The 24,445-nt window shown below is 41.0% G+C and overlaps 1 protein-coding gene across 2 annotated transcripts in view; it reads left to right on the top strand.

The window, feature by feature from the left end:
• SPSB4 (splA/ryanodine receptor domain and SOCS box containing 4) overlaps window positions 1-2,270 on the top strand; it is a 153,269-nt gene extending 150,999 nt beyond the window's left edge. For both annotated transcript variants that reach the window (XM_075861430.1, XM_075861431.1), the window contains exon 3: window positions 682-2,270. In XM_075861430.1, the coding sequence (XP_075717545.1) occupies window positions 682-809 (128 nt within the window). In that variant the 3' untranslated portion in view covers window positions 810-2,270. The remainder of the gene's footprint in view (window positions 1-681) is intronic.
• The last annotated feature ends 22,175 nt before the right edge of the window (window positions 2,271-24,445 follow it).

The following is a 24,445-nucleotide window of genomic DNA, read 5'->3' as shown; positions in this document are numbered from 1 at the left end:
GCAATTTGTATTGAGCAGGCAGCCGTATCCCTGCCAGGGTCAAGATTAAAACGTTTAAAGGGGTTGTCATGGTTGGACAACCCCTTTTTCATCAGTGACAAGCTGATGGGGAGTGCCACTGCCGGGCACCCCACCAGAATGAGCTTTTATCACCGAGGGAGGTTCCAAATGAGCCATATGTTCCAGCTGAGCCCATGCTGGACTGGTCTCCCAGGTTGAGATGGGCCTGCTGAGAGCGTGTGAGAGATTTGTGCTCTTCCCTCGGTCACCCTGCTGTATTATCGGATTATACCTGTTTTATAAGAACTAGTCTGATGATAGTATTATATTAGAGCTGCAATTTACAGTATATTTTACGTCTCTTCGCCAAAGGTGAAAATACACTCTAAAAGGGTCGTTCATATTTTATAATTAAAGTTCATTCAAAGAAACATTGTTTTGGCCAGCCAGTTTATAAGGTAGTCTCTGTAGTTTTTCCGTTCCCAAAAGGAGATCCCAGGGATTCTTACATTCTTAATAAATTATTCTGATAGGTGATACAGTAGTTTTTAGCTAATTTGATAACCGTAATATTAACATAAATATTATCCCAGAAAATCACTTTTTTGCTTCATGTTATCACTCCTTAAAAACGCTATATTAAATTGTATGGTAATTTATGTATCTCTTGTTTTATTTCAGCGGAGCCATTACCTTTGATGGACTTGTGCCGGAGATCTGTTCGGTTTGCTATTGGCAGAGAACGTTTGAACCAAGTCGAGTCTTTACCTTTGCCTCAGTCATTAAAGAACTATTTACAGTACCAGTGACATCATCACTGCGCCTCTAAGCCTCAGACGGACAACAACACAGCAGAGAATGGAGAGAAGATATAATGCAACACAGATATTGTTTACATGGAAACAAAATTCCTTTACGATGGATATTTACACATTATTTAATTTTTAATATATATATATTGTGTTCTTTTTTTTCTGGATGCAGTGCCACAAGAGCATTAATGGACTACTTGAAAAATCTTGTTTCATGTTCCATCCAGTACTGTTTTCCAAACGAATTCCCAATTTTTGTCCAGCCATTTACTTTTCATATAGCATATATAAAAGTATATCAGATGTAGAAATTATAACATTTTCCACATCTAAAAGGCACATATACCTATGCCATTAAAACAGAGTCAGGACTGCCTAGAAAATGAACAAGGCGTCAAAACGATTCACATATCAATATGGCAACAATAATGTGTTGCTAGTTGAAAACTAGCCACATGCAGCTAGTGGTTCAGGAACGTGGCATACCCTTAGTGGAACACAGGGGAGTCATGAGGCAACTAGAATACTCACCTCTGTTCTAGTGAGGATATTTTCTTGTAGTACAAATATCAGTAAATACATACCATAGACGCAGCCCCTGTTGTTGGTACGGAGCTCATGGAGAGGTGGGGCCCCAGCTCAGGTGGTCCCATTAACCTAATTTATGGATGGTGTGAACCTTTCCAAGGCTCCTCCTCTCCACGGGCACTACTGTGTAAGAGAGAGCTCCCTTAAAACTCAAGAGATAAGAAGGTTCTGGATCAAACAAGCACTGGGCCTTCTTGTACCAGTATGTGGAGTGTAGTAGCATCAACCAGCAACAGGAGGGAGACCTATTAGGAGTTAATATGAGGCATCATCTTCTATATGTACAGTCCTTCCCATATGTTTTTTGTATTGTTAAAAATGCCACTAGAACCAATACAAAACACAACTACTGAACTTGGACCCCTAAATATCAAATTTATTCTGTACATCTATACATGAATCATGTCTACAACATTCATTTGTATCACATGTGTTGAGAAAATGTGATTGCAATCAAATCAGGTGTATTTTTAAAAAGGCAATAACCGCCTGAATGGTTTGTCAGTCTGTAGGTACTCTGTTCACCTTGATGACATCATATATGTTCCACAACAGAGTCCACAATGACATTGTGAAAAGCTTCACCTTCATTAAACACAGCTTGGATATCATTCGTAGATTGACACTGTCATGTTTCAAAATGATATCATGAAATCACATTTACCCTGTAGCCATGTCATTGGGAAATATCACGGCTTTTCATTTCTCTACTCAGAACACCAAACTATTATGGCTATTGTTGGAACCAACCAAGTGATTCCACATCTGTATGAATGCATATCTTTTTGGTTTGTCATTTATGGGAATTGTCTGGATTTGAGCAGTGAGATTTTTGGAAGGTTTGCTGAAAAAGTATAAATAAAAAAAGAGAATGACTTCAAGTATGTTTTTTTTTTCTCCTTTATAATCAATAAGTTATCTTCTTGATGTTGACAAGTATATCAATAGAAAGCCTTATGACTTTTCACGTTTACTAATTTACTGGCTGACTCATCAGTTTGAGGTTGGTTTCGGATGTGGCAGAGTTTCTCCACCGTGGATTTGCCGTGTATCCGTGTCAAAACCACTGCAAAATCCAATCCAAAGTCCAATAAAAACATACTTCACGATAGAAAAAAAAGAAAAAAAAAGAAGCATTTAGAACAGTTTTGTTGCATACAGCTAAGCCTCCTTGTCACTTCTCTACCTTCAGGTCAGTGTAATTTTCGCCTTCAAGAGGCTCTGCCACCAGATTATAAGTGCCCTATTTCCTACATAATGTGATTGACGCTGTAATGTAGACAGTGTTTTTTATTTTGAAAAACGAATTTTTGAGCAAGTTATGATTTATGCTAATTGGTTTCTTAACTCCTTAAAGGGAATGTGTTGCTAGAAAAAAATGTCTTTTTTTTAGTTAAACAATTAGTGTATAGGTGATTAAACATTGTTCTAATTTTTTTTATTTTTTTTACGAGTAAGGAAATATTATAAATTAGATTCTAATTTATAATATTTCCCAGTGCTGGTCACTAGATGGAGCAATTCCCAAAATTGCAGCATTGCATGTGGTAAAGCAACCACATTGCTTTATGCTGCAAAATTTGGGAAAACTCACTCGCTCTAGTGAGCTCTCAGAATCCCCCCCTCCTTTATCCTGGCTAGTGCCGGGAGAAACGAGGGGATTGAACGGTCAAACCGACACTGTGTGTCACCATTTTTTGAGCTAACACACAGTGTAGTAGGTTTACATACACTAGTAAACACACAGTTAAAACAGTTACATACACAGAAATCACTTACCTGCTCCAGTCGCCGCCGCTCCCTCCGGTCCGTCCGCTCCGTCTGCTACCGCCGCTCCAAGTGCACAAGTCCGGAAGCCGCGACCGGAAGTAGTAATCTTACTGTCCGGCCGCGACTTCCGGTCTACAGGAAAATGGCGCCGGACTGCGCACAGTTCAACTTGGACTGTGTGGGAGCGGCACAGACGGCGTACACCATAGTGGATGGAACGGGCCCCGTTCGCATTCACTATGGGACTGTAGCTGCCGTATTCCATGTCTGTATGTGTCGTTAATCGACACATACAGAAATGGAAAAAAAAATGGCAGCCCCCATAGGGAAGAAAAAGTTAAAAAATAAAAAAAAAAGTAAAACACAAACACACAAATAAATATTAAAGTTTTTAATAAAGCACTAAAATCAAACTGATGTAAAAAAATGTTTTTTCGTGACACTGTTCCTTTAAGGACGCAGCCACTTTTGGACCAAATGACACAGCCTCATTTTTTAAATCTGACATGTGTCACTTTATGTGGTAATAACTCTGGAATGCTTTTACCTATCCAGACGATTCTGAGATTGTTTTCTCGTGACATATTGTACTTTATGTTAGTCAAAAAATTTGGTAGATAAATTCAATATTTTTTGTGAAAAACACCAAAATTTTGAGAAAATTTGCAAAAATTTCCATTTTTCTAAATTCAAATGTATCTGCTTGTAAGACAGATGGTTACACCACACAAAATAGTGACTAGTTAACATTTCCCATATGTCTACTTTATGTTTGCATCATTTTTTGAACATCCTTTTATTTTTCTAGGACGTTACAAGGCTTATAAGTTTAGCAGCAATTTCTCACATTTTCAAGAAAATTTCAAAAGCCTATTTTTTTAGGGAACAGTTCAGATCTGAAGTAGCTTTGAGGGCCTTATATATTAGGAATCCCTACAAATCACCCCATTTTAAAAACTGCACCCCTTAAATTATTGAAAACAGCACTTAGAAAGTTTCTTAACCCTTTAGGTGTTTCACAGGAATTAAAGCAAAGTGGAAGGGAAATTTGCAAATTTCATTTCTTTTGCAGAAATTCCATAGAAATTCCATTTTAATCCATTTTTCCTGTAAGGCTGGGTTCACACGACCTATTTTCAGGCGTAAACGTTATGCCTCGATTTACGCCTGAAAATACGGCTCCAATACGTCGGCAAACATCTGCCCATTTATTTGAATGGGTTTGCCGACGTACTGTGCCGATGACCTGTAATTTACGCGTCGTCGTTTGACAGCTGTCAAACGACGACGCGTAAAATGACTGCCTCGTCAAAGAAGTGCAGGACACTTCTTTGGACGTAATTTGAGCCGTTTTTCATTGAATTCAATGAAGAACAGCTCTAAATTACGGCCGTCAATGACGCCTCGCAAAATGCGAGGACGAGCAGCTACGTCTGAAATTACGGAGCTGTTTTCTCCTGAAAACAGCTCCGTCATTTCAGCCGTAATGGTCGATATCGTGTGCATACCCTAATACTGAAGGTTTTTACCAGAGAAACACAACTGAATATTTATTGCCCTGATTCTGCAGTTTTTAGAAATATCCCACCTGTGGCCCTAGTGTGCTACGGGCCTGAAACAAAGGCCCCAGTAGCAAAGGAGCACCTAGTGGATTTTTCGGCCTTCCTTTTCTTAAATTATATTTCAGGCACCATGTCAGGTTAGAAGAGGTTTTGTGGTGCAAAAACAAAAGGAAACCCCACAAAAGTGACTCCATTTGGGAAACTACACCCCTAGAGGAATTCATCTAGGGCTGTGGTGAGCATTTTGACCCCACAAGTATTTCATAGATTTCATTAGAATTGGGCAGTGAAAATGAAAAATTACATTATTTTCCCAAAAAATGTGTAGTTTTACCTCAGAATTTTTAATTTTTTTAACAAATAAATAAGGAAAAGCACCCCAACATTTGTAAAGCAACTTCTCCAGGGTACGGAAGTACCCAACATGTGGTCATAAACTGCTGTTTGGGCAAGCTGCAGGACTCAGAAGGGAAGGCATGCCATTTAGCTTTTGGAGTACAGATTTTGCTGGTTTGATTTCTCGGCACCATGTCTCATTTGTAAAGCTCCTAAGGTACCAGTACAGTGGAAACCCCCAAAAAGTTACACCATTTGGGAAACTACACCCCTAGAGGAATTCATCTAGGGGGGGTGTAGTGAGCAATTTGGCCCCCAGCTGTTTCATAGATTTCATTAGAATTGGGCAGTAAACATGAAAAATTTCATTTTTTTTTTACTAAGACGTAGCTTTAGGTCAATATGTTTCATTTTCTCATCAAATAAAGGAGAAAAAGCACCATAACATTTGTAAAACAACTTCTCCAGAGTAGGGAAATACCCCATATGTGGTAATAAAGTACTGTATGAATACACATCAGGGCTGAGAAGGGAAGGAGCGCCATTTGGCTTTTGGAGAGCAGATTTTGGTGGATTGGTTTTTCTGCACCATGTCGCTTTTGCAAAGCCCCTTAGGTACCAGTACAGTAGCAACTACCCTAAAGTGACTCCATTTGGCAAACTATACCCATTGAGGAATTCATCTAGGGGGGTAGTGAGCATTTTAACCCCATAGGTGTCTCATAGATTTTATTAGAAATGGGCAGTGAAAATTAAAAATTACATTATTTTCCAATAAGACGTAGAATTAGTTCAAAATGTTTCATTTTCTCAACAAATAAAGGAGAAAAAGCACCCTAACATTTGTAAAGCAACTTATTCAGAGTAGGGCAATACCCCACACATGGTCATAAACTGCTATTTGGACACACAGCAAGGCTCTAAAGGGAAGGAGCGCCATTTAGTATTTGGAGTGGAGATTTTACAAGATTCGTTTTTTGACACCATGTTGCATTGAGCTATAGTACCAGTACAGTGGTACCCCCGAAAAATTACCCCATTTTGGAAACTAGATCCCTCAAAGAATGTATCTAGGGGTGTAGTGAGCATTTTGACCGCACAAGTGTTTTGCAAAAATGAGCAAACAATAGATGTTGCAGATTGAAAATTGCCGTTTTCCACAGATATGCCATTTCAGTGCCCAATGTGTTGTGCCTAGCTTGTACCACCGTTGACACACATCCGATAAATTGTTAAGCGGGTTCTCCAGAATAACGTAATACCCCATATATGGTCATAAATTGCCGTTTGGACACACTGCCAGGCTCAGTTGGACCACCATTTGGCTTTTGAAGCACAGATTTTGTTTGGTGTATTAGTGGTATTTTATCGTATAATGTGGGGGCATATGTAAGCTGGGCGGAGTACATCAGGGTATATGTAAGCTGTGTGGAGTACATCAGGGTATATGTAAACTGGGTGGAGTACATCAGGGTATATGTAAACTGGGCGGAGTGCATAAGGGCATAATAGGATGATGTAATAATGGAGAGAATGAATAATCCATGGATTGGTGTGGTACGCTTTGGACCAATCCTTTATGCACAGGCCGTGTTTTTGGGGATATTATACAAAATATCTGCGCTCCAGTATTGCCTAATCTTTGACTTCTTCACTAGCCCTATAAGCAGCACAAGGCCCTAAAGTTTCCTCATCTCCGCTGCGTCTACGGGGTCCACCTGTGGTGTCCAGCAAATGATGATGTGGGGTATTTAGTGAAAAACTACTGGACCTAAAACATTAGTCTGGGCTGTCATTTAGCATCATTGCGTTTTGAGAGTTCTAATGTGTTATTTTTCCGTTGACGGAGCTGTGTGAGGGCGCGTTTTTTGTGGAACGAGCTGTAATTTTTATTGGTTCCGTTTTGGGGTACATGCGATTTTTTTAAATCACTATTTATTAAATTTTTGGGGAGATGAGGAAACCAAAAAACAGCAATTCTAGCACGGTTTTGTTTTTTTGTTTTTTTACAGTGTTCACCGTGCAGTATAAACAATATGTTAACTTCATTCTGTGGGTCTATACAATTACAGCGAAAAATTTATATCGTTTTTTTACGTTTCACTACGTTCCCACAATAAAAATACTCTTTTCTAAAAAAATCATGTTTTAGTGTCACCATTTTCTTACAGCCATAACTTTTTTATTTTTTAGTTGATATCGCTGCGGGAGGACTTGTTTTATGTGTGACGAACTGTAGTTTCTATTGGTACCATTTTGCATTACTTGCAACTTTTTGATCACGTTTTCTTAAAAAAATTTTAGGCAAATTTACCCCCCAAAAAAATGCTGTAATTTTTTCTTATTAAAAATTTTTATGGTTTTCACCGTGCGGTAAAAATGTGATCTTTTTATAGATCAGGCCGTTCCGAACGCGGCGATACCTATTATGTATGTTTTTTTTTTCATGTTTTCATTTTTTGATCAGGGAAACAGGGCGATTGTTGTTTTTATTAGTTAAAACTTTTATTTATTTTTCTTTCACATTTTTTTTTAAACTTTTTTCACTTTTTCTTTTACACTTACCTGGGGACTTGAAGATATGGTCCTCTGATCCCCGGTACAATACACTGCACCACTGATGTAGTGCAGTGTATTGTAACTGTCATTCTTCATTTGACAGTTAGCCTATTACGTCATGCCTCGGGCAGGACCTAATAGGCTACCATACTTGGGCAACCAGGAAGCCTAGCAACGGCTTCCTGGTTGCCATAGCAACCATCGCCATCCGCGTTTCATCGCGGGGGGGCCCGGGGTGGTACAGAGGGAGCTTCTTCCCTCTGTCAACCACTTCAATGCGGCGGATGCCATTGACAGCCGCATTGAAGGGGTTAAATGGCTGTGATCAGTGGTAACTACCATCGCAGCCATTGCAGCAGGATGTCAGCTGTGTATTACAACTGACAGCCGCTGAAGATGAAGCGCGCTGCTGAAGATGAAGACTGTACGCCCGTGTGTGGGAAAGCACTTCGAATTTGGACGTACAGTCACGCCCAAAAGCGGGAAGGGGTTAATGCCCAACTGGACGTTTTTTAACTTTTGCCCAAGTGGGCGTTGTAAAGAGAAGTGTATGACACTGACCAATCAGCGTCACACACTTCTCTCCATTCATGTCCATTTGTACTCAGCACAGCGTGATCTCGCTGTCACATACACCACATTAACATTACTGAACTGTCTTAAGAGTGAATAGACATCACCTCCAGCCAGGATGCGACGTCCATTCACACTCCCGACACTTCGGTAAAGTTTGTGTGGGACTTAATCACAGCACAGCGTGATCTCTCGAGATCATGCTGTGAATGACAGCACAGAGTGATCTCGCGAGTAAGTCCCACAAAAACGTTACTAAAGTGTCGGGAGTGTGAATAGACGTCACATCTTGGCTGGAGGTGATGTCTATTCACTCTCAAGACAGTTCAGTAAAGTTAATGTGGGTGTATGTGACAGTGAGATCATGCTGTGCTGAGTACAAATGGACATGAATGGAGAGAAGTGTGTGACGCTGATTGGTCAGTGTCATACACTTCTCTTTATAATGGCCACTTGGTCAAAAGTTAAAAAACGCCCAGTTGGGCATTAATAAACTAATTAGCATCAATCTAAAATTGCTCATAACTTGCTCAAAAGTGATTGTTTTTCAAAATAAAAAAACACTGTTTTTATCTACATTACAGCGCCAATCACATTATGTAGGAGATAGGGCACTTATAATGTGGTGACAGAGCCTCTTTAAACTGAAGACCTCATCAACTTGAGACAGTCCGTTTGCTAGGGACACATGTATTGTCAACTCAATTTGAAAGACTGTGGGGTGTTAGACAGTGTAACCTAGAACATTAGTAAGGTCTAATAGGTTACTTGTGAATCAATTCATAACATACAGTATAGACCCAGATAGTGACAAGAGTTTGGCTCTAAAGTCAGCTCCAAATGGGGTTGTCTTCTGCTGGATCTTTGGAATAATAGAAACCTATAATTGTGAAAGAGCCAGGGCACACAAGAGTGGGCCAGTCTGACTCTGGTTAGCACTTTGCTGACATAAAAAAGGAAAAGTAAAGTCATTCCATTGCCCATCTGAGCGTATTCCATGTTTTTCTAAAAATAAACTTAGGTGGAGAAACACTGTAATTCAGCTTAGCCGGTCTTATAGTTTTGAAATCTAGAAAAAAAATAAAAATGTAAAAAGTAAACTACCTACAACAAATCTAATTCATCTGTCCACTATAGTATGATACCCACCTACAACAGCAGCCATGACAGTTCTTCTACACCTAAAAACAGCAAATCAGATGACTTTTACAATTTCCTGTCACTGTCCACACAGTTGAAATCTGCCTCTTTAGGAAATTGCTTTGTCAAAGCATTCACATGATTTCATTTTTTAAATACATGATAGTTATTCATAGAACTAGAAATATTTTTGCTATTTCCTTTGTGACAGTAATGCATTGCAGATACATTTTGTGGAGGTTCGGTCAGCACCAGGAATAGTAGGGTGCATGGGTAGGGGCCCAGACAATACTTTGCATTGCAGATACATCTTCACGAGGCCACTTTAATCTGTTAAAGCACAGATAAGCACACAATGTTTAGACAATAATTCCTAACGGGGTTGTCTCATCAAGAGAAATTAATGCCGGCCGGGCGATCACCTGATTGTTGTTGGTCTAGCTTCTGAAACCCCTAGGGATCGGCTGATATTGCCAGGGATATAGTTAATGCCAGCCATACAGTTCACATACAAAATGTAGTATTCCATGCTAACCATTAAAATTAATAGATGACAGTGTAATACAGAGATGGTCGACTCCTGATATACTGTATATTCAAATGTCAGGAACTGGCTAAATACCTGTTAAAAGCTTTTTTTAAATGTTTTGCGTTAAAGGCTATGTAAACCTTTTATTTATTTATTTTTAAATAAAAACGTGTATCAGTGTGTTTCGTGTAACTTTGTAAATACTTTTTATTAAAAATAAACTTTACTTTTTTAGATACAGTTGCTCTGTATTCTCTACAGAGCTGCTGTATCTAGTGCTTTTCACTGAATCCGTCTGTCCCGCGGACCTAGCGGCTTCAGTGACAGCGGGTCCTGCGTGTCTATGACACGCTGGATCTAACTGTAAACTATCACTTCTAAGTTATGAACTTAGATTAAATAGATTACAGGTGGACAATGAACCCGTCGGGTCAGCGGGGCTGACGGATTCAGTGAATAGCGCTAGATATAGCTGCGCTATATAGGGAATACAAAGCAGCTGTACCTAAAAAAGTGAAAATTATTTTTAATAAAAACTATTTATAAAGTTACACAAAACACACTGATACACCTTTTTTTTTATAAAATAAAAATTTTGCCTTTCAAAGGTTTGCATAGCCTTTAACACTGATGGTCTATCCTTAAGATATGCCTTTAATATTTCACTGGTCAGGTCCAGAGCTTTGGGAACGCTGCCTATTAGCAGAATAAAGTGACAATGATGCTACCCTTTATTGTTTACATAAGCACCTCGGCTCGTATGAGCACCACTGCCTGGTACTGCAGCTTGTCCCATTCAAGTGAATGATCCTAAGGATAGGCCATTAAAGGGATTGTCCGATTTCAGCAAATTAATGTTATTTTTTGTATAATTAAAATGTACACAATTTTACAATATACTTTCTGTATTAATTCCTCACAGTTTTAAGATTTCTGCTTGTTGTTATTCAGTAGGAACATTCATTCATACTTCCAGTGGATTAAATTCTGTCCATGGTCATGTGACGGACACACAGGCGCTGGGATCGGTAGCAGACACAGCTCTGATACACATATTGTAACGATCCCAGCACCTGTGTGATTATCACATGAGCATGGACAGAAATGTGTCTACTGGAAGTAAACAATGAATGTTCTTGCTGAATAACTGTATAATAATAGTATATTGGAAGATTGTGTAACTATTAATTATAAAAAAAATAATTGGCTGAAATCAGACAAAACTTTTAACCCCTTCCCGACATCTGCTGTATATATACGGCGGAGGTTGCGTGGAAGAGTATAGAGCGGGCTCACGTGAACTCGCTCATTTAATCTCTTAGATGCATTCAAGCCGAAACAAGGGGACGGCCCCCTCTGACGTTTCATCAACCCACCGCGACGCAATTGCAGGGTATCGATGGTTGGCAAGGGCTTCATAGGACCTTGTCAGAATTACGATATACTGCAGTACATTTGATCGCTGGTTCAAGTCCCCTAGGGGACTACTAAAAAAAAGTTAAATACAGTTGAATAAAAAAAATTCATGTATAAAAAAATATTAAAAAGTAAAAAAAACAACTTTTCCCATTCTCCCCAAAAAGCATTGTAAAAAACACAAAAACAAACATAACTAGCATCGCCGCATCCATAAAAATTAGAGCACAACAATATAATATAATGACCCTCTCTCCACTAGTCTCCGCCTGGATTCTGCGGTCAGTTCTTGATATAGGCGCATCTGTCAGACATTTTTGGCATTTCCTGTGGATGTGCCATAAATGTCCAAGGTGGGAAAACTCCTTTAAAACAAAAGAGTGAAATCCAGTGACTCATCGGTGACGGCTTCTCAGATTGGAGTCGCTCACTTTTCCTTTTCTTCTTCATCCGGCCCAGATTGCCCTGACGCCTTCTCCCGACTACGAATCACCTCTGCAGAATTTGCAACACAAACATCATTGGCTTCTCGCTTTTCTAGCACCTACCCAGCCTTTACAAAAACCTCACCATTTATAGTGCCCCAGATGAAAATAATGCCCCCTCGGTGCCAAACACTTTAATAGTATCTCCGTTAGGCCCCCCAATAATAATAGTGCCACACACAGCTCCCTGTAGATGGTACCACACACAGCCCCCCCTAGTAGATACTGCCACACAGCCTCCCCCTGTATAGTGCCACACAGCCCCCCTAGTAGATAGCGCCACACAGCCCTCCCCCTGTATAGTGCCACAGCCCCCCTGTAGTAGATAGTGCCACACGGCCCGCCTAGTAGGTAGCGCCAAACAGCCCCCCCTAGTAGATAGCACCACACAGCACCCCATAGATAGTGCCACACAGACCCCCTAGTAGATATCACCACACAACCCCCCTAGTAGAGACACACAGCCCCCCCAGTAGATTGCGCTACACAGCCCCCCTAGTAGATAGCGCCACACAGCCCCCCCCAGTAGATGGCACCACACAACCCGCACTAGTAGATAGCGCCACACAGCCCCCCCTCACTAGAAGTTAGCGCCACACAGTCAGCACCCCCCAAAATTATTATTTTTACTTACCTAGTACCTAGCCCTGTTCTCGTGACCGATAGAGCACTCCACTGTCTCAGACGGGACCCTCGCGTAGGCCAGCGTGATGCAATGACGACATCACGCTGGCTTGAGCATCTTATAGGCCTAATGTTACCTACAGCCTATACTATTCAATTGTATCTGCTTCCAGAGGAAGCAGATACATTTGAATGAGGCAGTCGCTAGCACCAAGGCCCCCTAAATATGTGCCGGCGGCATGGTTCCCTCATGCTGCGGGCCCTGAGAGGATGGGGGCCCTGTGCAATTGCCCAGTTTGCCTGCCCATTAAGACCGGCCCTGCCTAGAAGAGTAAGCAGCGAGGCAGTGGAGACAATATCTCTCTGCTCCGCTGGCGGATCAAAGCAGCTCGCTGCCTGGGCCCACCAGAGGGCCGACGCTGGTTATGGCTTTTGAAAGGTGGAGAGGAAAAAGCAAACATTTAAATCTGAAAAATAGCTGCGGAGAGAATGTTAAAGACCAAGAGAACACCTGTAATGTTAGATTGATTTCATCATCCATTATGAATTAGGCCATTCGGTGTACCTTTAATTTTCTTCTGCCATGTTGAAATCCACCATCTTAAATGCATTTGTGCCATTTACTGATATTTGTGTGGTTCCTGACTTTTGACTCATATACTAGTCCTCCTCGATGAATTAGAATATCTTCAAGTTAATTTTAGTAATTCAATTCAAAAAGTGAAACTCATATATTATATCGATTCATTACGCACAGAGTGCTTCATTTTCAGCATTTTTTTCTTTTAATGTTGATGATTATGGTAACAGTAATTCATGCAAAAGGAGCCCCGACCAAGTATTGAGGGCAGATACTGGACGTACTTTTCAGTAGGCCAACATTTCGATATTAAAAATCATTTTTGAAATTGGGCTTATATAATATTCTAATTTTCTGAGACACTAAATTTTGGGTTTTCATTAACTGTTCCCATAATCATCAACATTAAAAGAAAAAAAATATGCTGGAAATAGATCACTGTGTGTAATGAATCTATATAATATTTGAGTTTCACTTTTTGAATTGAATTACTGAAATCAATTTACTTTTTGATGATATTCTAATTCATTGAGAAGGACTAGTATGTGTGAAGACAGACAGTATATGTATAAATACACACATTTATATATACGGTTTGTGTGTTTGTATATATACTCAGGGCCGGATTATCATTGGTGCTCCTGGAGCAACGGCTCCAGGCCTCAGTCTCTGATTGGCTCAGGGGGCCCCCAGGCATATTTTTTATATTTTTGCATTTTTACTTCAAAACTGCTGCAAATTTAGCATGATTTGTGCATAACTGCATTGTCTCTAAATGTCTCTACGCATTTACACAAAGAAACGCTGCGTTTTTGCCGCTATTTGGCGCAAATTACGCCAAAACAGCAACTAGGAGAGGAGTAGGATCTTTGGTGACATCATAGTCACATGACAAAGGTTCTAAACCACTCAGGAGGATAGTAAAGTGATAGATGGTAGAGTGGAGGTCAGGTGACTTCAGAAAGGGGAGGGTCTAACTCCTAATGCATCTCTATGTAGGAAGAAAAGATACAAGGAGGCTGCAGAGAAGTGGGAGGTAATGAGTGGTCTGAAAAGGAGATGGAGCAGTGTGTGTGCGGAGAGGGTACATGGGAAACAGTGTGTGAGGAGGGGGGTACATTGGAAGCAGTGTGTCAGGAGGGGGGTACATGGGGAGCAGTGTGTGAGGAGGGGGGTACATTGGGAGCATTGTGAGGAGGGGTACATGGGGAGCAGTGTGTGAGGAGGGGGGTACATTGGGAGCATTGTGTGAGGAGGGGGTACATGGGGAGCAGTGTGTGAGGAGGGGGGTACTTTGGGAGCGTTGTGTGAGGAGGGGGATACATGGGGAGCGTTGTGTGAGGAGGGGGATACATGGGGAGCGTTGTGTGAGGAGGGGGATACATGGGGAGCAGTGTGTGTGAAGAAGGGGGTACATGGGGAGTAGTGTGTGAAGAGAGGGGTACATGGGGAGCAGTGTGTGAGGAAGGGGGTACATTGGGAGCATTGTGTTAGGAGGGGGTACATGGGGAGCAGTGTGTGAGTAGGGGGGTACTGTGGGAGCGTTGTGTAAGGAGGGGGATACATGGGGAGCAGTGTGTGTGAAGAGGGGGGTACATGGGGAGTAGTGTGTGAAGAGAGGGGTACATGGGGAGCAGTGTGTGAAGAGAGGGGTATATGGGGAGCATTGTGCGAGGAGGTTGGTACATGGGGATAAGTCTGGAGACGGGCATGAGCGGCAGTCTGGGAGGCACTGGAAGTACATGGGAAGCTGTGAGATACTTGTTTAGTGATGTGTTGTAAGTAGTGTGTGTGTATCTAGTGCTTATGTAGTGAAGCGTATGCACCATCTATGTGTGAGACGTATGAGTGGTAAATAGAGGTCTAATCTGAGGATCTAATATTTAGGTGTCTTTTTGGGGGTCTGAATTTATTTAGGAGACAGCGTCAGAGGCTGTGAAGATAGCTCCACTAAGGGAGATTCACTGTAGTTCACGCCTTGTTGGCTAACTACAGTGAATTACCATTTTGGGCGCCTAAAGTACGGAGCATCATTACTCAGGAACAGGGGAAGAAGAACAAAAAGAAAAACAGCGTTGGAAACAGGGAGGAGCGGGCTAAAGGTAATATATGTGAGTTGGATGTTAGAACCTTGTGACAGGTCCTCTTTAAGTCTAGTCTGGGATTAAATTAGTGGTCCAGTCTTGGGGTCTGATTTAATTTTGAAATATGATCAGCGGTCTGAATTAATTTTGCAGAAGTGCTGGGTCAAAGATGTCCCGGCAGCAAACTCTGCAGTCATCAGGAGACAACGTCACAGCATCCTGGACCGGATGAAGAAGAAAAGTAGAGAGAACACCTCAGAAAAAAACACCTGTTAGTCACTGAATGTAATAGATATGAATTCTGTCTGTGAGTGCAGTTTAGGGTCTGTATTATGTTACACGGTTCTACACAGATCACCACAGAACTGATCAGACCCCATAAGGGCGTGTTCAGACTTGGCAGAAATTTGCCACTACCTGGCCTCAAAGGAATTCCGTAGCAAATCCGATAAGTCTTAACATGCCCTGAAGAAGAAATCAGGAAAACCAACCCAAACTAAAAGTTATGGAAAAGGCTGTCCTGCATACCTCTGATGGGTTATCAGTCTGTTTTTTATATAAAGTATACAGCACTTAGGCTGAGCAACAATACAATAGTGTGGAATACAGTCATAATAAGATGTCAGGGGGAGTCAGAGGTCCATCTTTATGGATTGAGGGTGTTGGAAAAGAAATGTTTGCATATGTGGGTTTATGAAAAAACACTTCTCTCTCTGCGGCTGTGGGTGGGTCACAGGTCAGTGGGGTTGAGTTGGATTTATATTTATACTTTATATTTGTATGTTTTTGAAAGCAATAATTAAAAAAATTCAGGTGCAGGACTACAACAGAAGATGGCAGTGCTGGAGGATGGGTCCTAAGAGAGCGAGTATAGTAACGTGTCGTCCTGTGCGTGTAGTTAAAGAAGTCCCTAGTGTGTTTTATGTTCTGTTAGGAGCACTGTATGGGGTATTATTTACACAAGGCATGGTGATATTATTTTGACTTTGTATGGTGATATTATTTAGACTTTTTATGGGGGTATTATTGATACATGGCATGGTGATATTATTTACACATGGCATGGGGATATTATTTGGACTTTGTATGGGGGTATTATTTACACATGGCATGGTGATATTATTTGGACTTTGTATGGGGGTATTATTTACACATGGCATGGGGATATTATTTGGACTTTGTATGGGGGTATTATTTACACATGGCATGGTGATATTATTTGGACTTTGTATGGAGGTATTATTCGAGTACTATAGGTATTATTTCAGCATCACTTGCTTTTAGACAGTATTATATAGATGCTGTATTACACTATTTTTAGGCATTGTATAGGTATTATTTGCACATTGAAAGTTATTATTATGTTTGTTTGTTATTATGTTGGCATTGTATGGGATTATTATTTCTATATAATATTGTGTCACGGCGCGGGGTGTGGACCCACTGGGCAATACCGCGTAGCGGGGTAGCAGCAGGCCAACAGGGTACAAAACAATGTCTATAGTTCTGAACGGGTACCTGAGGCAATGTAGACAGTGGCAGGAGCACGACCTGACTTTCACAGCAGGTAACGCTGCGGATGAAGCGGGAAGACACGACTTGACTTTCACAGCAGGTAATGCCGCAGATGCAGCGGGAAGACACGACTTGACTTTCACAGCAGGTAACGCTGCGGATGCAGCGGGAAGACACGACTTGACTTTCACAGCAGGTACGATAGCACGGGACACAGGGTACAGGCAGCAGGAACGGGTAACACTGGGAACTGGAAAATACTGGGAGACCTTTAGCAAGACAAACTAGGGTATACAACAATGCTCAGGCAAGGAACCAGTGGGCAGGACCCCTTATTATAGTCCAGCAGCCATTTGGGCTGATAATTGATGTTAGGCAGCTGGACGCGTACTGGCCCTTTAAGGCCGTGCGCGCACCCTGCGGGACACAGTCCGAGGACCCGGAAGAGAGTGCCGGCGTCTCCCTGGAGGGAGCTAACGCCGAGAAGAGAGATGTCCATGGCCGGGATCGTCAAGGGGTAAGTCAGAACGACGACCCCCGGCCATAGATGTAACATATTGTAGTAGAAAGTGGAGCAAATTGAGTACATGAGGATGTATTCAGTCATAATGCTTTTGACAGCATTAAGCTCGGTTCACATATGCATATCATGCTGCGCTATTGTTTCCGGTAAAAACAGAGACACCCCTACAGAAAGCTGATGGAAACCATTAATGCCAACGTGTTCCGTAGGCCGCCGGTGGTGTCCGTGATATTTCCTTGTTCTGCTTCTCTGATGGAGCAAAACAACGGAATCACCCAACACAGGTGTGAACCCAACCAGAGATGTAAATATGTCCCTGCCTGGTAACAGTGATATTGTGCTGAAGGAAGATGCAAGGTGTAGCTGGTAGGAGCCAGGTTGTTAATGGAGTTTTTATTGTGCAAAATTCTGGTGTAAGATAAGAAATTTAAGCTACAGTATATATTGTCAACCATACGGCTTAAAATGTAAAGTAACGTTATTAGTTTTGTCTGGAATTGGTGAAGGCCCCCAAGTTAGTAGGGGCCCCCCATCTGGCCCTGTATATATATATATATATATATATATATATATATATACACATATACATATACATATACATATACACACACACACATTATTTAAAAAGGCCCTGTCACCAGATTTTGCAACCCCTATCTGCTATTGCAGCAGATAGGCGCTGCAATGTAGATTACAGTAACGTTTTTATTTTTTAAAAACGAGCATTTTTGTATTTATGCAAATGAGGCTTGCAAAAGTACAACTGGGCGTGTTGAAAAGTAAAAGTACAACTGGGCGTGTATTATGTGCGTACATCGGGGCTTTTTTACTTCTTTTACTAGCTGGGCGTTCTGACGAGAAGTATCATCCACTTCTCTTCAGAACGCCCAGCTTCTGGCAGATCACGCTGTGACGTCACTTCCCCAGGTCCTGCATCGTGTCAGACGAGCGAGGACACATCGGCACCAGAGGCTACAGTTGATTCTGCAGCAGCATCAGCGTTTGCAGGTAAGTAGCTACATCGTCTTACCTGCAAACGCTGATGCTGCTGCAGAATCATCTGTAGCCTCTGGTGCCGATGTGTCCTCGCTCGTCCGACACGATGCAGGACCTGTGAGTGACGTCACAGCGTGATCTCTCGAGAACACGCTGTCTGCACTGCCAGAAGCTGGGCGTTCTGAAGAGAAGTGGATGATACTTCTCGTCAGAACGCCCAGCTAGTAAAAGAAGTAAAAACGCCCCGATGTAACGAACACAATACACGCCCAGTTGTACTTTTACTAGCCTCCGATCCGACCGATTAACCCCTCACATGCTGCGTTGAATAGCGATCGCAGCATGTGAGGAGTTTATAGCCACCGGCGCCCCAGCAACATGATCGCTGGGTTGCCGGTGTCTGCAAAGGTGATCGGAGGGCTAATACTTACCTCCCGGTCCGTCAGCAACGGAATCCTCCTATGCCCCGTCGTCGGCGGGGCCCAGGAGGCTTCTGGTACCATCGGCAAGATGGCGCCGGCTCAGCTTCCGGCTCAGAAGCTGAGCCGGCGTATTCAGCAGTGGGTGTCCGCTGTATGTTACAGCGGACACCCCGATCTATCGCCAGGAACGGGAGCTAGCTCCGATTCCTGGCATTAACCCCTTCGATGCAGCGATCCATTGTGATCGCTGCATCCTAGAGGTTTGTAGCAAATCGTCAGCCTTGCCACGCGATAGCAAGGCTGGCGACTGCTACCATGGCAACAGGAGCCCTAACAATGGACTCCTGTCTGCCATTACGTAAGCTGATTAGGCCCCGCCCAGAGGCGGAGCCTGATCCGCTTGCTGTCAGTGAACAACTGACAGTTCTAATACATTGCACTATATAGGTAGTGCAATGTATTAGAACATCAAACAAACTGTTGGACCTTCAAGTCCCCTAGTGGGACTAAAGAAAAGTGTCAAAAAAAGTGTCAAAAAAGTAAAAATAAAAGTTGTAAAAAATACAATAAAAGTTTCAAATAATAACACAAAACACAATCGCCCTTTTTCCCTTATCAAGTCATTTATTATTGAAAAAAATAATAAACCATACATATTTGGTATCGCTGTGACCGTAACGACCTGAACTATAAAAATATTATGTTATTTATTCCGCACAGTGAACGCCGTAAAAAAAAGAACTAAAAAATACTGACATAATTGCTATTTTTTGGTCACTTTGTCTTCCAAAAATTGAAATAAAAAAGTGATCAAAAAGTCGCATGTACCTAAAAATGGTACCTATAAAAACTATAACTCGTCTCGCTAAAAACAAGCCCTCATACAGCTCCGTCGATGAAAAATGTAAAACCGTTATGGCTCTCACAACTTGGCGACAGAAAAAATCCATTCTCTTTACAAAAGTTATTTTATTGTGCAAAAAGTTGTAAAACATAAAAAGTCCTATAAATTAGGTATCACCGGAATCGGACTGACCAGCAGAATAAAGGTAACATGTAATTTATAACACGTGGCGAACGCTGTATAAAAAGAACTAAAAAAATATGCCAGAATTGCTGTTTTTTGGTCACCTTGCCTCCCCAAAAAAAAGGATAACAAGTGATCAAAAAGTCGCGTGTACCCCAAAATGGTACCAATAAAAAACTCCAGCAAAATCTGTGCTCCAAAAGCCAAATGGCACTCCTTCTCTTCTGATCCTTGCCGTGTGCCCAAACAGCAGTTTATAACCACAAATGGGGTATTGCCGTACTCCAGAGAAGTTGCTTTACAAATGTTGGGGTTCTTTTATTCCTTTATTTGTTGAGAAAATGAAAAATGTTGAGCTAAAGCTACGTCTTATTGGAAAAAAAGGTTTTTTTTTTATCTTCACTGCCCAATTCTAATAAAATCTATGAAACCCCTGTGGGTTCAAAATGCTCACTACACCCCTAGATGGATTCTTCAAGGGGTGTAGTTTCCTAAATGGAGTCACTTTTTTGGTGTTTTCACTGTCTTGGTCCCTTAGGGGCTTTGCAAATGCGACGTGGTCTCCGCAAACCATTCCTGCTATATTTGAGCTCCAAAAGCCAAATGGCGCTCTTTCCCTTCTAAGCTCCGCCGTGTGTCCAAAAAGCCGTTTATGACCACATGCGGGGTATTGTTTTACTCGGGAGAAATTGCTTTACAAATGTAGTGGTGCATTTTCTCCTTTTAGTCCTTGTGGAAATTAGAAAAAATTAGCTAAACCTACATTTTCTTTGAAAGAATGTAGATTTTCATTTTCACAGCCTACTTCCAATAATTTCTGCAAAAAACCTGTGGGGTCAAAATGCTCACTATACCCCTAGATAATTTCCTCAAGGGGTATAGTTTCCAAAATGGTGTCACTTTTGGGGGATTTCCACTGTATTGGTGCCGCAAGAGCCTTTCAGACCCGACATGGAGCCTAAAATATTTTCTAATAAAAAGGAGGCCCCAAAATCCTCTAGGTGCTCCTTTGCTTCTGAGGCCGGTGCTTCAGTCCATTACCACACTAGGGCCACATGTGGGGAATTTCTAAAAACTGCAGAATCTGGGCAATAGATATTGAGTTGCGTTTCTCTGGTAAAACTTTCTGTGTTACAAAAAAAATAGATGAAAAATGAATTTCTGCAAAAAAAAAAAAGAAATTTGAACATTTCACATCTACTTTGCCTTAATTCCTGTGAAACATCTAAAGGGTTAAGAAACTTTCTAAATGCTGTTTTGAATACTTTGAGGGGTGAAGTTTTTAAAATGGGGTGACTTATCGAGGGTTTCTAATATATAAGGCCCTAAAATCCACTTCACATCTGAACTGGCCCCTGTAAAAATAGCCTTTTGAAATTTTCTTGACAATGTGACAAATTGCTGCTAAAGTTCTAAGCCTTGTGATGTCATAGAAAAATAAAAGGATGTTCAAAAAACGATGCCAATCTAAAGTAGACATATGGGTGATGTTAATTAGCAACAATTTTGTGTGGTATTACAATCTGTCTTACAAGCTGATACATATAAATTTAGAAAAATGCAAATTTTTGCAATTTTTCGCTACATTTTGGTGTTTTTCACAATTAAATACTTAATGTATCGAGCAAATTTTGCCAGTAACATAAAGTCTAATGTGTCACGAGAAAACAATCTTAGAATCGCTTGGATAGGTAAAAGCATTCCGGAGTTATTACCACATAAAGTGAAACATGTCAGATTTGAAAAAATTGGCTGTGTCCTGAAGGCCAAAACAGGCTGTGTCTTGAAGGGGTTAAACCTAATAAGTTGACTCTTTTATTATATCTTGAAAGTCTGCTTTTGCCTCCCATCCTCCTGATTCCAGTTTATTTAAAAAGAACACCAAAGCCGATATCTGTGGGACGATTTCAGATGCAAAGAACTCACTTGAGATTTAAGGACACTGTTTTTCTTCCTTCATTTTTGAATAAAATGCTCGTCACTTTTTATTTGAAGAAAATACTTTCCATTCGATTTAACATAGTTTTCTTTTTTTAATGTATATATGTGATGAATTTTTCTGTTTCGATTTAGAAAGATGCTATTTAATACAGTACTTCTGGTAGAGAAAAACGGCACATGTTTAGCTATACATTATTTGGCTTTAGAACATTTTGTTACCTAAGGACTCATTCACACTTCTGTATATATCGGCTCCATCTTATAACCTATTTTTTTATTCAAAAAAATTGTTCCAAATATTAAAATTATTTTATTCACAGTTACATTTTTTATATGCACATGCCATTTTTTCATTACGCAGTATATTCCAACTAACTGTATTGGTATTGTTTTTAGCCCATAGAAGTCAATGGGTTGATTTTAAAAACGCATGTTCCATTTTTGCATAATTCACATGTGTGTATTTGTTCCAATTTTTTTTACATCCATATTTTTGCAACATTATAAAAACAGCAAAAAAAAGCTTTAATTCTTTAACCAAATTGAAAAAATACGGATGAAAAACTCAACAAAATACGGAACAAAAAAAAATATTCAAACGGAAAAAAATGTTAAAAAAAATATCCGAGATTGTACTACAAATATGGTGTCCACGTTTTAACACTGTCATTTTTAGTTCCACAAATCTGTGCTGATTAATTTCTCGCTATATCTTTCAAGTGGTTGGAAGTCTGAGTTATTCTGATACAGGGCTCTAAATTCCCTGGCTGGATCGCTGCTGTACATGTAAGGGTATGTTCACATGGCAGCGTCCGTAACGGCTGAAATTACGGGGCTGTTTTCAGGAGAAAACAGCACCGTAATTTCAGCCGTAATGGCATGTTGAGGCGCTATTTCGCTGCGTCCATTACGGACGTAAATGGAGCTGTTTTTCCATGGAGTCAATGGAAAACAGCTCCATTTACGTCTGAAGAATTAACAGGCACTTCTTTGACGCGGGCGTCTTTTTTACGCCCCGCCTTTTGACAGCGGGTCGTAAAAAAAATTACCGTGTGCACAGAACATCGTAAGACCCATTCTAATGAATGGGCAGATGTTTGCCAACGCTATCGAGACGCATTTTCGGACGTAAATCGAGGCGTAAAACGCCCGAATTACGTCCGTAAATAAGCCGTGTGAACGTACCCTAAGGGTACGTTCACACGCAGAGTCAAAAAGTGTCAAAATACAGAGCTGTTTTCAAGAGAAAACAGCTCCTGATTTTCAGATGATTTTTGTGCCACTCACGATTTTTGCTGCGTTTTTTGCGGCCGTTTTTGGAGCTTTTTTCACTAGCGTCTATGGAAAACGGCTCCAAAAACTTCCCAAGAAGTGTCCTGCACTTCTTTTTTGCGGCCGTTTTTTTACGCATAAAAAAACGCAGCGAAAAACGCTTCGTCGGAACAGAACGCCATTTTCCCATTGAAATCAATGGGCAGATGTTTCGAGGCATTCTGTTTCGAGGCAGATGTTTCGAGGCTCTGTTTCGACCATTTTTCGGGCGTTTACGGCCCGAAAACAGGCCGTGTGAACATACCCTTAGGGTATGTTCACACGTCTAAACAAATTACGTCTGAAATGACGGAGCTGTTTTCAGGCGAAAAAACAGCTCCTGAATTTCAGACGTTTTTGCAAGTACTTGCGTTTTTCGCGGCGTCCATTACGGACGTAATTAGAGCTGTTTTTCAATGGAGTCAATAAACCTTGGCGTCGGAAGAGAGAAGACACATCAGCACCAGGCGTCAGAGAGTACAGTTCCAGGGTATGTGCAGGTAAGCATAGCAAACTCCCTAGAGACGAGCATATTAACCTTTTGGACGCCTGGAGCCGATGTATCTTGTTTGTCCGACGACAAGGTAGAAGGACCTGTGGGTGACGTCACACTGTGTCTGCTGTGAAAGAAGCTGGGTGGGAACGATGAGAAGTGTATGATGCTGATTCGTCAGCGTCATACACTTCTATTCACAACACCCAGTTTGTGAAAACACAATACACGCCCAGTTGGTAAAAACACAATACACGCCCAGTTGTCAATTGAAAAGCTCGTTTGTATAAATATAAAATTGCTCATAACTTGGGCAAAAATGATTGTTTTTTTAAAAAAAAAACAAAAAACTTTGCTGTTATCTACATTGCAGCGCCCATCACATTCAATTGGAGATAGGGATTTGATAATCTGGTGACAGAGCCTCTTTAAATACTGTTTAACTGAAAAAAAAAAAAAAAAAAAATTCTAGCGACACATTCCCTTTAATGCTTAACGGCTGAGCCAGATTGGTTGCTAAGGATACACTGCCTAACAACAGGAGATGTCAGGCTGCACATTCCTGGTAACCTGTAAATTCACTCAGGCCTTTAGATCACTTCAAATTACACTGAACTAAGACTAGAGAAAGGTGAATTTAGTTGGGGAACATTAAAGTAGACCTTAGGTTTGGAGGTAACTTGGCTAAAATATTAGGTTGTTGTTTTATAAGAAATATTGTGTGTGCGTATAAAATGCGTATAAAATGCTGACTACAGGCAGTCGTAAAACAGCATGTGTCTGATGAAAGGGGAGCTGCAGGGGATGTGAATATCTCAGTGACTACTCTATGTTCAGATCATTCCTGGATTCATTTGGTTAGTAACAGTATATTATGCGGTACATAACAGTCGATAATGAGGTTCCCCAAATATTTTCGCCATGGTGCCTCAAAACCAGAGTTACACTATGAGAAGATATAACCACCACCGCCACCGCCACCGCAGCGGCGGTGGTACTGCTACTACTACTACTACCAATACTACTACTAATACTAACACTACTATTGCTACCACTACTAGCACTACTACTATTACTAATAATAATAATAATAATAATAATACTGCTACCACTACCACTACTACTGTCAGGGATCATTACTATGTATATTGTCTGAAAA

The sequence above is a fragment of the Rhinoderma darwinii genome, chromosome 4 (genome assembly GCF_050947455.1).
Source record: "Rhinoderma darwinii isolate aRhiDar2 chromosome 4, aRhiDar2.hap1, whole genome shotgun sequence".
Classification (NCBI taxonomy): domain Eukaryota; kingdom Metazoa; phylum Chordata; class Amphibia; order Anura; family Rhinodermatidae; genus Rhinoderma; species Rhinoderma darwinii.
The sequence above is the reverse complement of the archived record's forward strand: the minus strand, read 5'-3'. Positions and strand labels throughout refer to the sequence as shown.